Genomic DNA, 14,814 nt, shown 5'->3' with positions numbered 1-14,814 from the left:
CCTGCTTTGGCAGGGGCGCAGCAGGAGAAAGTCCCAGGCGGAGCAGCAGCAGGGACCTGGAGCGAGTGAGCCCAGCCTGGACGGAGGATGGGAGGTCAAGCTGGATAAAAAGCGTTTTAACCTTCCCAGAGAGCTCAGCTCCTGCAGGTCCCATTTCTGCTGGCTTCTCCTCCTCCACCAGCTGTTTGGCCTCCCTCTTCGGCACAGCCTGCCAGGGCTGGAGCCGGACCCGAAAGCACCGCGGACACCGCGGTTTCTCCGCATCCCGCTGCTGCACGGACAGCCCAGGGCTTCACAACCCCTTCCTGAAGCCCCCAACCCAGGTCCAGGCTTAAATCCACTGCCCCCAGCCCTAAACCCAATTCCCTTCTCAGCCATTGCTCTTTTTTTTTCTGCGTAAAAGCCACAGTTCCTGGCCAGAGCTCTGGGTTTTGGTTCGTATTCACTGCCATAAAGCCCCTGACCCCTTTCTTTGTCGCTGCCAGGCAGAGGAGCTGCAAGCCCCCCCCTCACCACGCCGCACTCTTGAAGGTTGCCCACGTGGGACACCCTCTGGCCAAGGCAATCCCAGCTCTCTCTTCCATTAATTCCTCTTGAAAACGTGTCAAATGCCAACGCAAGGCACAAATCTGCTGGAAACTATCCACCCGCGACCGAACCCTTGCATCAACGCCACGCAAGCCGTAGCTTTTCTGCAATTCATTTAGATATCCTGACAAAACGAAACCACCGGGTTTGGTAATGAGATACCAAAGCTCGTGGAGCTTTGCTCGTTCCAGAGCCCTCTGTGAGATCTGCATTTGGGACACCCCTCTCTCTCCAGCCAGAACATCTGTGCCCCAATGCTGAACACGCAACCGGTCACCTCTCCTCTAACCTGGGCTCTCAGCAGCAGCGGGGGCAGCTCCGGCAAAGCCTCAGCTCTCACTCCCATGGTCGGCAATGCCCAGGAGCTGCTGAGCAGAGAGGAAGACGGAGGGGAGAGCCGCTGGGTGTTGCAAGGATGTCCTCGGGCGGGCAGCAGCGCTGGGAGGCCTCCCCTGGCGAGCCAGCAGATAAGGCAGCGAGAGGGAGGACATGCAGATCTCTGCAGATCCAGCACACGCCCAAGCTCAGACCGGCCCCAGCCCACAAATCCTTCTGCAAGCTCCTCTGTCCCACCTCCAGATGTGCCAGCACCCCATCCTACACCCCGCGTCCCTCCCAGGCTTCTCGGCGCACACGCCCTCCACCTTCTTGGCTCACTTGGCGAATTGTCCCAGACACGTCTGCATGGTGTGAAACGGCCCCGGCGTGCCAGCACCCCGGCCTCTCCAGCAGGGAAGCAGCCAAACCCTATCACTCCTTCCCATCGCCGTCGCAGGCCATCATCACCCAGTCTGGGCTCCTGGAGGAGGGAGCAAGCCTCCAGCCGGGCAGCAAAGTGACTCGGGAGCAAGCTAGACCCAACGAGACGTCCAGCAGAGTGTCACCAAGACAAAAAAAATAAATAAAAAGCCTTCCAGTTCCTTGAGCTTGATGGATCTTCCAAGGGCTCATTGCCATCGCTGTGCCAAACCCACACCTCAAGGCACAAACCAAAAAGGCAGCCAGGAAAAGAGATGGGAACCACGGGGAGATTTGGAGCTCTCCAGGCTCCAGGCCATTCTCCAGAGCCTCCTTTTTGCTGTGATTTGACACAAGGAGAGATCAGATGTGGGGCTGTTAGGATGGTTCACTGCAGATGGACAGGGCCAGCACCCAAATTGGGTGCCAGTCTCTGTCCCCACTGCTTCAGCCCCTTTGTTTGGATACCTTGAGGCTCCTTTTGACTCCAAGCTGCAGCACCGTCCCTTCCTTCCAAGCAAATATTCCATTTTTGTTGGCGTGAGGCTCTCCCAACAAGCCTCAGCCCTTTCCTGCCATCTCAGCTCGTGCTCACGGGTGTGAATGCCGTTGATCCACAGCTCCTAACCCAGCAGGGAAGCGCACACACGGTCCTGCAGAGCAGGCACAGCGGAGCTAAGCTGCAGGCACATCTTTTCTGCTCTACAGCATCCACCTCAGGAGCATTTCACAGCCACAAACCACCGGCACGGAGCTCCTGGTGCAGTCTGTGCTCCCGAGGAAGGACCCAGCCGCGGTCTTTACAAAGCTAACGAGAAGCACGGAGGTGGCAGCCGGCTGCCCGGCTCCCTGCGAGGCTCCTACCTGTCCGTACAGGGTTCCTCAGGTTGCTGCTCGCCTCCCAGCTGAGGTTGCATTGCAGCAAGCCCTCTTGGTGACAGACGAGAGGCAGAACCACCACCCCTGCGTGGTTCCAACCCGCTGTCGGGGATTATGTTAAAGCAGAGCAAGCGCACGAAGGTGGGACCGGGGTGCCAAAGTCCCCGTCTCCAGCCCCCTGCCAACCCCTTTGCAGGCTGAGGGGTTAAGGGGCTGCTTTTGGAGTACCTTTCCCTGTAAATGGTTGGGATCTCTGCATCTCTTAACCCTCCTGGAGAGCTGTCATCCTGCCTCTTGAATTCCACTGAAAAACTCAGAAAAAATGCAGAAACAGCCCCTGAGATGCACACGAGGGGCTGGCCACCACCAGAATCCCTCAGCCCCCTTGTTTGACCTGGGCAATATGTGACAGCACCCGCTCTGCTTCCAAGTCAGCCCTGAAAAATAAAAACCCCGGAGCCTGAGGGCAGGGGGAGATCCAAACCCAGCGGCTGCAGGTGGGGATGCATCTGCCAGAGCCGACATTTCAGCAGCACCAACCCCATCACGGGCATCCTAACAACAACGCTCGTGTCGAAATCCCCCACAAAGCCTTCGCGCTGCAGCGAGGCCGTGCCAGCGACGGTTTCATTGGTGCCAATTTCACAACTGCTGACAAACGAGGAGCTCACCAAAAGCCCTTCCTGCCACTCACGGGAGCTCGAAGACTCCGAGCTGCACGCTGAAGGTACCCAAAAGCTACCAGAAAGGTGAACCGACAGCCTGAAGACGACAGACAGCATCTTAAAGCCAAGCAAAGCCTGCCTGCCGGGAGGACACAAGGCACCGCTCGCCCACCAGCGTGCTTCAGCACAAACCGATGTGTGTGCAGAGACCTTTCCTCTGCAGGTTTCCAGCTCAAAGCCCCAAATCCTCAAAACACAACAGAAGGAGCCAAGGGCACCCCCAGAAGTTGGTTTCCAGCACAAGATGCGCTCCAGCCCCGGCGTGCCCACGTTGCTCCAAGCATCTTTAAAAGCTGCAGCCAGCTGGACCCAGCAAGAACAAACCTCAGCCAGGTCTCTCCTTGAGCATCTCCAGCTTTTGGGGCACGGCACGGCCCTATAAGTGTTTTTCTAGGGCAAAAGCAGGCTTGGCAAGCGCCAAAGCCCAGCTCGGGTGCACCCAGGAGGCTGCGCGCAGCGGGTGCGTACAGGTGCTCCGCGCCCATACAGGTGTAGGACTTGGATGTTTGCCTTCCTGGGTGTTTATCTTCGGGCTGTGTCTGCACACAAGCTTATCTCCGAGAGGAGGGGTGTGTTTCTCCTGCACGGGCTGTTATCTCGAGGGATGTGGGCTTCCTCCAAGGCAAACGCCGCGTGTGCGCCCCGCGGCTCGGTGTCAGCGCCGCTGCGGGCGCCGCTGCTGGGGTTCCTGCTCCTCCCCGGCTCAGCCCCAGCCCTCTTCTGCCACCAAAACGCATGGCAAGGAAAAACACAGCAGCTTCAACAAGGGAGGGAGGTGTGGGAAGGATGGAGCAATGAGAAAGGATGGCAGGATCCTAATTGACGAGCGCCGATCCCATCTGGATACGTTCAGGGTCTCCCCACAGCTGTTGACAGAATAACCCCTAAAAACCCCTTTTTTTTCCTATAAATGTCTCCTCTCTCATCTCCACCCCAGCGCTCCAGTTCACAGAGGGGACAAATAACTCGGCCATTCCTAACGCTGCTCAAACACCCTGAAGATGGGGACCCTGCTCCACACCACCCAGCACATCCCCACCCCTGGACCCGTCCCAGCGCAGCGAGGGGCTCTCCCTGCAGCCACCCCAAGCCACCCCCTGCCCTGTCTTTTAGGAAGGGTCTAATTTGCTGTCCCATCCCCACAGCATAAATTGAAGGCTCCCACTCCTGTCCCCACACGTGCTGGCACTGCTCGGCTCAGCAGCACCCACTTTCAGGCTGCACCCTGTGATCCCCCATCGCCCGGGTGCTTCCCCATCTCTCCGCTCCTCCCCAAAACCCCGGGCAGGTTTGCTCCAAGCCTCCTCTCCTGGCAGAGCTCCCGGGCGAGCAGTTTGGGCAGTGGCCACCTCAGATCTCCCCGCTCCCCTCTAATTTACCCGAGAGCCCTCGGCCTCTCGTGCCCACAAGTTCAACTGTCACGGGCTGTGGGAAACCTCAGCTTTGGAAACGCTGCATGGCCGCGGATGCGACCCTGAGAAATTCCTCGTCCGGAGCTGCTGGTAAAGGGGAAAGGGGGATTAAGCAGCCCAGGCTCTAAACTGACCTTGCAGCAGGCAGTGGGGGCTGTAACCCTACCTCTTCCCTCTCTCCCCCCCCCCAATTCAGCCTCATCCCTCGGCTCGCTCGGTCCCTGCCATTCCTCCTCCACCAGCTCGCCGCTTCCGCGCACCGCGCGGCTTCCGCCACCATCTGGGCTCCATTTAGGGGAGCTGATGTTTTTCGCAGGGCTGTAATCTAAACTTTGGTGTTGAGTTTACATCTCGCATACCAGCGTCTCACCGCTGAGCCTGGCCACGCCGGAGGGGTGTCTGGGCCGCCGGGCCCCGTCCTGCCGCGGGAGGATGAGGCAGCTCGGCAGCAGCACGTAACCCGTGAGCCCTAAATGCAGGAAAAGGGTTGAGAGCCGTGGATCTGTGCGCACAAATCTGCTGTGGAGCCAGCGAGGCACTGACCCTGCCAGCGAGCACGAGGCTGGGAAGCAGGGCAGCTTCCCCCGGGAGCACAGGGAGGCTGCAGATGGGAGCCGAGGTTCTAAATCAGCATTATCCAGCCTCCATCTCCAGCAGCAGGAAATTCTCTTAATTTTTTTTTTTGCTTTAAACCCTACCCTTATCTCCCTCCAAACGGCACAGAGCCTTCCAGAAGAGTCGGGCCCCGCGAGGAGCATCTCTCAGAGCGGGGATGGAGGCTGCCCTTTGGAGAGCAGGGCACGGGCACGGGGGCAACCATGGTGCTTCAAATTCAATCCCAATCAGGGCTCTTCAGCCCTGTGGCCAAAACGTGGCTCGACCCCACTGATCCTCGCGGCCAAACCAAACCCAAACCCACTGCTTCCATCCTTGGGTTTTTCAGGTGGGCCAGTTGTGGGCACCGGGGCTCGGCAGGACTGCGGTGCCTGCACTCACCTCCTGCAGAGCCTTGAAGATGGAAGAAGGACGACGTGGGAGTGATTCCAGGTGAATTATGACCAAGATTCAATCTGGGAGCATCCAGCTGACGAGGACGAGGTCACATCCAGCCAGGCACGGCTCCTCACAGCACAACCACCAGCTTCACAGGGACAAATCCAGCGGGGACTTGTGCCCCATCCACCTACCGGCTCAAAAATTGGGTCTAGGCAGAGAAGCCAAGCCCTGCCTGAGTACACTTTCTCCAAGGAGGCCAAGCAGCTGAGCCCTGGTCTGTCCTACAAGAAAAGCAGGTTCCAGCCCCGGCTCTGTAAGGGTTGTACAAGCCCTGTTTGCTTTCCCTGCACCGGGGCAGCGGGAGCCTCCTCCCAGAGCCGTGGCCATCGGCGCTCGAGGGCAAGGCCAGCCACCAAGAAGTCCTGCAGGACCAAAGCACCAAGGCACCCCATCCCTCCATCCCAGGACACGGCGCTGGGTGTGGGATGCAACAACCCAGAGGGTTTTTTGCTTAAAAAAAGGGAAATTTCAAGAAGCTTCAAGGAGCCACTGCTGCAGTCACATATTGAAGCCCACTGGGTCATCCCAGCAGCTCCAGTGCTGTTGGTGAGTCCTTCGTGACCGTCAGGCAGGGCAGGAGGAAAATCCAGCCTAATCTTCATGCCAGAAGATGGGGCCAGCGGGAGGAAGGCGAGAAAACCCCGTCCCATTGAGCTCAGCAAAACACCAGCCCCAGCACAAGTCCCCACCGGAGGGCCAGAGGAAAATTTTGCCGGCACGAGCCCAAGGCTTATCTGCTGCTCCCCTCCCTTCTCCCACATTTCTGGGATTAAACCAACACTGCTTATCACCAAATCCTGCCTTTTGAACTGGCACAGCCACGCCACAGATCCCACAGTGCTGCCACTCGGCTGGGGAGCCCCGAGGACAGCTGCCCGTCCTCCAGGAGCATCCCTGCACAGCCCAGCACCACGCTTCCACACGGAATTTAACCACTCGAAGCATCCTCGGGGCTGGATTTCCCCAGGAACTGTAGGAAAACCAGCGTGGAAAGGGATTTTAGCCAGAGTCGTGCTTCATAACCAAGCACAGGGGAAAGCTCAGGGGCGTGCAGGGGAATCCACCAAGGCTCAGGGCAGCGGGGCGAACCCGTTAAGCACCGGCCACTGGAGGAGAAGTTCCTCAATGAGGAGCCTCCGTGCCCTGCAGGCAGGCTCCTGCAGCAGTTGCACAGCTGTGCCGGCTTCCCGAGACAGATAAGGCTCAAATGATTCATTCACTCGAAACCTTTATTTGTTCTTGCTTACCCAGAAGGAGCCGGCAGCTGCTAATGCTAAACTGGGACAGCTCCCAAGCCCAGACAAAAGGGCCTGCAAAAAAACGGCCTTAAGGAGGAACCGAGCGTTCAGAAAAAGCAATCCTAGAAGAGGGAGCTAGAAGGAGGGAGCGCGGCGCAGCGCAGGAGGAAGAGGAAGCCAGTAAAGCACCTAAAAATAAGTTTTCAAAAAAGCAGCCAGGCACAGGACAAAAGCTTTGCCTGCACGTGACCGTCACCCACAGCCGAGGCAGGATGCGAGCTCGGCACAAAGCAGCCCCACGGATGGAGCTGGGCGAGCTCAGGGTGCTTGGAGAAAGCCAGGCCGGCAGATTTGGCCCCGGGAAGGCGCCTTCCTCCCGTGCCATCGATGCCCCGGGGGCAGGATGCAGCTCCTGCCCCTCTAGGGCAGCCTCAGCAGCAGCTTGGGAGGGTTGAAGGGATTTAAATGGAGCTTGGAAAACGAGATCTGTCCCAAAATGAGGTCTCTAAAACAGGCAAGCCCTGCTGGAGGATGAACGAGGGGTCCCTCGGGCTCTGCACCCGTTTAGGCAGCACCTTCAGATTGAAGCAAGAGCTCGTGGGTGAGGTCCCAACCAAGCACCCAGGCATGGCAGAGGAGATAAGAGATAAGAGGAGATGAGAGGAGCCTGCCTGGTGCTTGCTGGTGCAACCAGGGCCGACACCATCCCCTCCTGCAGCCACAGGGCTGCGGAAAGCTCCCACGTAGGCCCCAGGCTGGGATCTTGGGGTCAAAGCAGCCTTTTTGCTGCCCCAGCACCCAGAAACCTCCCGCAGGGACCCAGCAGGATCCGAGCTTCAGCTCAGCCCCGTGTACCACACCGCAGGATGCTCCTGGGCATGCCTTCAGCCAGCCCACCCCGGGTCAGGATTCAGAGCCACAAAAGGAAGAATAAAAAAAAAAATCCCCCCAAGGATGAGAAAGGCACTTACAGGACGGGCTGAACATCCCCAGCAGGGCAGATATCCTCAGCCTCAGCGCCCGGCTCTTACTCTGAGAACATCCAGCTAGTTCCGCTCCCGGGAAGCCGCCGCTCCGCATCCCACATTCACTTCTGCTTCGCTCCTGCCACGCACGGATCTGGTCATCGGGGCAGCAGCGAGACGGGTCCCATAAAAGCTCACCCGGCTGCGATACCCCTCCTCGAGAAACTCGGGCTCACTTCAGGGCTTGTATTCCCCGCTCCTGGACGCGTGGCTCTCTTCTTCCAGCGCACGGGGCTGCGGCCGCCGGGGAGGGCTCGTCCCGAGCTGCCATGAAACGCCAAGAAAGCTCCCACATGGCTCTCCGTCACCCTTCGGTCCTTGAACTCATGACTACTGAGGAAGGCGGCTTGCTCAGCTAACCAGCAAGCTAAGAATAGAGACCTTGAAGTGAAACCGCCGGGGATTGGCAGCTATTTTCAGCGCGCTCAGCCGGCGGGGCGGCGTGACATAAGAGGATATAAAGAGGAAACTGCACAACAACTCTCACCTCACCGAGAAAGATTCGGGTAAGCCGAGGCAGAGCCGCCGCGCGTGCTTTTGAGGTACCCCGGCCACCTCCACGCCAGCCCGTGCAGCCAAAAGGGGGTCTGGGGGTGGTACCTGCACCTCGGCGATGCTCAGGGTACCCCCAGGAGCGGCTCGGCCCCCTTTTTGGTGCTTTCTAACCCCAAACTGAGCCTTGCAGCTCTCACCGCGCTTCGAAGGGAGAGTTTGCGATCGCGCCCGGTCGCCAGATGTGCTTCGGAAAAGATCTGGTCTCGGTTAGCAACCACCATTAAGATTAATGCAGGGAAATTTAAATGGCAACGCTCCGAGGGTGTTTGATTTCAAGCCGTAGGTACCGAGAAAACAAACATATGAGCTACAGTTTCTGGAAACCAAGCTCTGCCACCTGAAACCGGTCCCCGCAGCGGCGCTCTGCCACCTCGCCGGTGCACGAGGAGCCTTCGCTGGCACGGCACAAGGTTCTGCTGGCTTAGCTCAACCCCCCGAAATATTTTCTCCTGGTTTTTGGATGGGAAGAAGTCGCAAGCCGGGACTGACAGAGCCTGCGGTGCTAAATAAGTGAATTCCTCAAACCTGGTTTTGCGTGTTGTAAAAGCATCCTCCAAACCCTCCGCGGGGCACCGGGAGCGCACAGCTCCGATTCCAGCCCTCGGCCAGCCAGCAGCTGCTTCTTATAGCTGATCCTCCGTCCCCAACAGCCCCGGGACATCAAGGAGCCACGCAGCAGTCACCAGGACAAGGGCAGCAAGGCCGGAGGAGGCAGGGTGAGCCCACGAAGGCAGCAGAAAGGACGCAGCAAAGCCTGCGGGCAAGCAGAATGCTGCTTCCCATCCACCCTGGGCTGCCTGGGGAGCAGAGACACCTCCCCACGACCTCTCTGCTGTGAATATTCTCGCCCCGAAGACGCTACTGCGAAGCCTGTGCCTCTTAAGTGTTGCTTAAGGCAGTCAGATCTAGAAAGGAGTCGATGGCAGGAAGAGAGGAGGCTCTTTGCTCGGCAGCTGCACCCCCGGGCTATGCACAGAAACATCCTCTGCAACCTAAGAGCATCAAACTGCCGGTGAACCTGCGGGATTTGCATAAGCCTTGCAAGTTTTGGATCCACATGAAGGAAGAAGTTCAGAAAGGGCTGCTCCTGTCTCCAGCCCTGGCGAGGAAGTGACGTTCTCCACGTTTTCTGTGCTGCCCAAGGCTTCGCTCTTACGCAAGAGCGGCTCTTGAAAAAGCAGCCTCAGCACCAACTCTGCCTTCCCCTGCCTTGCCTAAGAGATTTCCCCTCCTGTGGAGGCTCGGGAATATCCCCCAGGAGGGCTCCCAGCACCGCAGCCCAGCTCCTTGCAGGAGCCTGAGCTGAGCCCTGCAGCACCCGCAGGGCCCCAGGGTGCTCCGCAGGCACCTTCCCAGCCACGGGGCTCGAATGCAAACAGGATCGGGATGAAAGTTTTCCTTTCCAAGGGGCAGCTGCGGGAGAACAGCACGTGCTTGACTAGAAGGGAAGGTGGAGAGAGGGAACGAGAGAGGCAAAGCGGACAAGAAGGCCACAACCACCTCACACGACCCAAAGAACGAGTGAAAGCAATCTTGTCAGGAAGCCCAAGCGCTCCGGGAAGCCCTACCTGCTCGTTTAACTCCCGACGGCATCCTCTGAGTCATTCCTAAAACAAGCAAAGGTTTGGCTCTTGGTTTTGAGGTGCTGCTTCCCACATCCCATTCCCCCCGCCAGCACCCCCAGCCCCATCCCGGCACCCTGCAGCACCCGCTGTCACCTCCAGCGGCACAGAGAGGCCACGGGGCGAGCGCAGCGACGTGCCAGAGCAGCAGCAGCGTTTATTTTGTGCTGCTGAGAGCAGTATTTCGGTCCAATTGTGCACGGCAGCCCCGTGGAAGAGCTAATTCTCTCACTGGAGTGTGCCAGATACAAATAGCTCATGGGATGAAGCTTCACGTAGCCACCGGAGAGCCACGGGGGTTGTCACCATGGGATGGTGCAGAAAGCCAGCCAGCCACCGAGGCTGCAGCCTCGGAGACACCTCTGTGATCCCGGAGTTTATCACAGCACCAAGAAACTGAAAGCACCATCCACGGCACGGAGTTTAGAGCACGGACAGAGTGAATTTTTAGGAGGAAGGAGGACAAGCAGGTAGATGTGACGGGTGAGCTGCTGTCCTGCTCCAGCACGTCCGCAGGAGCAGAAGCACCACGGCCACCCTCGCTCAGACGCTCCCTTTCCTGCCGAAGAGCTCTCTGGCACTGCCTCGAGGCTCTTTCCTCAACATCCTCAAATATTGCCCAAGAGGGACCCAGTGACAGGGACTCATGGCACTCGGACTGACTCTGCCACCTCATCAGCTCGCTGACGGGCGCTGGTGCCTCACGCCACGCGTCCGCCGCCTCCAGCCCCTCTGTGCCAAGGGCCGATGTGCCCCGGCATGAATTCCTCCTCCGAGGTGAGCCTGGGAAGTTTCCAAAGCCAGGCCGGCAAGCGCTTGGGCTCCGTTTACTATTTATAGTTTGACAACTGGGACGAAGCCACCCAAGCATACCAGCTTCGTTTGCTCTGGCTAAACTCAAACGCCAGCGATCGAACCCCGCGCGGCACGCAGAGGCTGCCGAAACGCAGCCCGGGCTCATTCAGAGCTGGCAACAGCTGCTATATCTGGAAGACGGTTTCGAAGGAAGACGAGGCTCCTCGAGGCACTGAAAGAAAACAAATCCTTTGCATACATTCTGCAGGATCGGAGCTGCTCTCCTAAACATCCTCGGCTCGGCGTAACGAGGGCCGTGGTTTTCTGCTGAAAGTTACCATTCGGGGCATCAGCAATGAGTGCTGCCAGCCCTGCACGTCTCCAAAATGCTGCCCATCCACCCGAAAGCCCCGCGCCACATCAGACAGCAAATGCACTAACTTGGAGCTTCTTTAAGCAAGAAAAAATGCCCCTGACACCCCAAGCACCCAGCCCTGCTCGTCAGGGGAAGGCGATTTGATAAAGCAGCCGTGAAGAGGCAGGAGTGGGGTGGTCAGGCGCAAGCCACACTCCCTGCAGGCACCCACGGGGGTAGAAAAACATCGCAGCAGCTCAGCGGGGCTGCAAGCTGCAGGGCTTTCTGCAGTATTTTTAGGGCAGCGTGGCAGAGAGCAGGCGGGAGCTGGACCGAGCAGGGCTCTCAAAGCCTCGGTCACAGAGCGCTGCTCAAGTTTGACACGAGCCCACCCAGCTGCAGCCAGGCTCAGCAGGGCCAGGACACGCTTCCTTGGCCATCAGTCATCAGCCCCATTTTGCTAAGGACACAAAAGTCAGCAGAGAAGCGGCTCATGGGAAGCCGGCAAAGCCTGAATCGGGGAAGGATGCATTCTTGCCTTCGGGGAGCATAGCAAGATAATGAGACACAGACCTCGGGACGGACTCGATGCAACAGCTCGCAGGACTGAGTCACCTACCCGTCCTCTCCCTGTCCCCCACGGCCAGGGCAGGGGACGAAGCAGGGGCCTGGATGAAAATCAAGAGGGAAACTAAGGTCTCGAAGCCTGAACCTTCAAGAAACCTGGCTCAGGCTCGAGGCAAAGCAAAGAGATTCGTACAAAGCCCTGCCAGAGCCAGGTGACGATGCAGGAGCTGCCTGATTTCAGAGCACTGACAACACAATTGTTTGTTTTTCTTCCCCTTACCGAGGTCCCAGCTGTTAAATACATGATTGCAGGACCTCCTGCAGTACTCCACCATTTCATCCACTACTTGAACAAGAAAAAAACCCTAAAAGTCTGATTGCAGGGACTCCCAACACAAAGCCTCCTTACCACTAGCATTTTCAGACATTATTTTTCTTAGAACCGTTTCTAAATGGTGCAGGCTTTGCAGCATTGGCTTTCAGCCTCCCAAGAACTGTTCTGCCATGGGTGTTGTCGCTCACACCCCTGGAGTCACCTGCCTCAAAACACAACACAGACCCCAAGCTGGACACCATCCTGCATCCCAGCAGGATGCAGCTAGGCAGTTTGATGAACTGCAGGAAAAATCACCCTCACGTGCACCTGCACAGCACCTCCACCCTCATGCCACGCCGTCCTAGGATAAGACCACATGCCTGCATAGCCCAGCCCTAACATTTTGACGTGTCTGTCCCCAAATTACACACCAGAAAGGCTGAGGGCCATGGTCAGGACAGCTCTAACCTCATCACCCTCTCACATCTCCACCTTTGGAGCTTCCAGCCTTGCTGCAAGCCCTTTTGCTGCCATTTTCACGCTCCTACTTCCTGCTCACATCAGGCAGCTAAGTAGGAGGTGCTGAAATCCTCGGTGCAAACCAGGAAGCGCCAGAGATCTCCCACTGCCACGTCTGGGCTGAAATCCTCTGCAGACACCTGCTCAGAGGTGTCCGACCAGACCCTCACAGAGCAGAAGTCATCCTCCCGAAATAAAACACAGCTCTGCCAGGAGCTGGGACCGCCTCCTGGACTAAACACAGGGAAAGTCCTGAGGCTGTTTGTTCCCTGTCCTCCCCCAGGAGTGACAGCTCTTCCCTCCTGCACGCACGCTGCTGAGCCAGCCAAGCCTGAGCGTGCATCTCACCGCCACCTCTGCAGGAGCCTCCAACCATCCCATTACTCAGCAGAGCCTCCTAACGTGCCCAACCCCCTGATAATACCTTCCCCATGGAAAAAGGTGTGGGAAGCTCTGCTTTTTTGGAGCGTGGGGACTGCCAGCTGAGAGCAAACACTGGACGACTTGCAGGTCTGTGGGCTGCGCTGGCTCAGGATGAAGCTGGGCTACTCAGGCTATCAACAACTCTTTTTTCCAGGGCAGCTGCTCCCATCCTTTCTGTTCAAGGTATTCGGACAGGAAAGAGAGATATCATTTCATTAAATAAACCCAACGAGGATGCAACCCAGCAGAGCTACCCCAGTCCCTTAAAACCTCGCTGCCTGGAAGCACCAGCTGCCCTGCAGCAGGGAAAAGCATCGGGATCTGAACAAAACCTTCCCCGCAGCCAGCTCACCACAGCCAAGCACGCTCTCTCCCATGTCCCTGGGGACCCCATTCTGCCCGAGGAGCTGCTGTCACCCACAGCCCGGCCCCACAGAGCTGCCCCACACAGACGTTCACCCCGTCTCCAGCAATACAGGGGGACCCCAAGCAATACGAGGGGACCCCCAGCAATATAGGGGACCCCCAGGTTCAGCAATACAGCAGACCCCAACAACCCCGGGCCAGTCCCCAGCAATACAGGGGGACCCCCAGCAATACCCCCAACACCCCAGGACCAGTCCTAGCAATATAGGGGGACCCCCAGCAATACGGGGGGGGACCCCAACACCAAGCCCTAGCAATCCGAGGGGACCCCCATCAAAGCGAGGGGGGTCCCCAGCACCCCCGGGGCCAACTCCTAGCAACACAAGGCAACTCCCAGCAATAGCGGGGGGACCCCCAGCACCCCAGGGGGCTCCCCAAAACCGCAGTCGCTCCCTCCCCCAGACCCTGACCGGCGGCGGCTCCATCCCGGTTCCAACCCCACCACCACCACCGCCGCCTTACCTCAGGTGGGGCCATGCGGGGACAAAGCCGAGCCCGGGCTGTCCGAGCCCATCCGAGCCGAGGAGCCATGGCTCGGTGCTCGGAGCTCTGAGGGACCGGGACCCGGCCCGGCCCGGCTCGCTTCAGCCCGGCCCCCGCCGCTTTGTCTGCGGGCGGCGCCGCCCCGCGGCCGCGCTGCGTTTAATGGCGCCGCCCGCAGGGCCGGGCCGAGCCGGGCCCCGAGGCCTCAAACCCTCCCTTAGGGGGTCCGGGGGAGGTTGTGGGGTCTTGTTCCGAGGCCTTAGGTCCCCCCCTTGGGGGTCTCGAGGTCTTGGGTCCGTCCCCGTCCCTCCCCCGGGGGGAGAAAGTGGGCTCCGTGCCCCCTTGAAGCAGGGTCCGAGTAAGGGGGGAGTGAGGATAAAAAGGGGTGTACCACAGGGGGTTGTGGTTTTTAGGGTCATTTCAAGGCAAAATGGGGTTTGTGCACTTCAGAACAAGCTGGGGTTTACATGCAAAGCCCCCCTCAGCCAGCACCTGCTGCACAAATGCAGGTTTTTGGGGTGGGGGGGTGGATGCTGGGACCCCAATGGCTTTGCCCTCATCCTGCACCCCGTGTCACCACCAGCCCTCGTCCCCGAAAGCCCTTTGGGGCCGCAGCCCCCCTGTAGCACCCACTGCCCCTCCTCGGCACCCGATGCTCAAGGCAGGGGGGAATAAGCCAGTGGGGGACAAACAGAACAAAAAGCATCATCCACACCCCAAGGAATGGCGATGGAGGGCTCCCACCACAGCCCTGACACCAAAACGCTTAAAATCCTTTACAGGTGCCAAGATGTGGTGCCGAGGTTTGTGTGCCAGCCCCAAACGGAGGCTGCTCTGGTGCCCTCTGAACGCCTCTCGTCCTTTTTCAACATCCCAGACAAGGCAGCAGAGGGATGCTCGCCAAATTTAACCTCCATGGGTTCAGCAGCTCCCCCCCACCAGCCATAATACCTTTATTCCTACCAGGCAGATCCCCCTAAAATCAGCAAGAATCGATAGCACCTTCGCAACAGCTTCTAAATCCCAGATACGGAAAATTTAAAGGTCAGGTTGGTTAAAGGCAGAGGCTTAAGAAAGTCGCCTCTTGCAGCA

General features: G+C 58.6%; 1 protein-coding gene across 10 annotated transcripts in view; it reads right to left on the bottom strand.

The window, feature by feature from the left end:
• Positions 1-14,814, bottom strand: part of HDAC7 (histone deacetylase 7) — a 71,389-nt gene that overhangs the window by 30,690 nt on the left and 25,885 nt on the right. For 2 of the 10 annotated variants that reach the window (XM_038172561.2, XM_072031926.1), the window contains exon 1: positions 13,702-13,856. The exons of 6 other annotated variants lie outside the window; for them this stretch is intronic. Coding sequence is in view for 1 of the 4 variants with exons in the window: in XM_038172557.2 (XP_038028485.1) it covers positions 7,608-7,716 (109 nt within the window). In the remaining 3 variants the exon portion in view is untranslated. Of the gene's footprint in view, positions 1-7,607; positions 7,741-7,837; positions 8,014-13,701; positions 13,857-14,814 lie in introns of those variants that run through there. 2 more of the 10 variants (XM_038172557.2, XM_072031924.1) reach the window with 2 other exon arrangements.

The sequence above is a fragment of the Anas platyrhynchos genome, chromosome 34 (genome assembly GCF_047663525.1).
Source record: "Anas platyrhynchos isolate ZD024472 breed Pekin duck chromosome 34, IASCAAS_PekinDuck_T2T, whole genome shotgun sequence".
Lineage (NCBI taxonomy): Eukaryota > Metazoa > Chordata > Aves > Anseriformes > Anatidae > Anas > Anas platyrhynchos.
The sequence above is the reverse complement of the archived record's forward strand: the minus strand, read 5'-3'. Positions and strand labels throughout refer to the sequence as shown.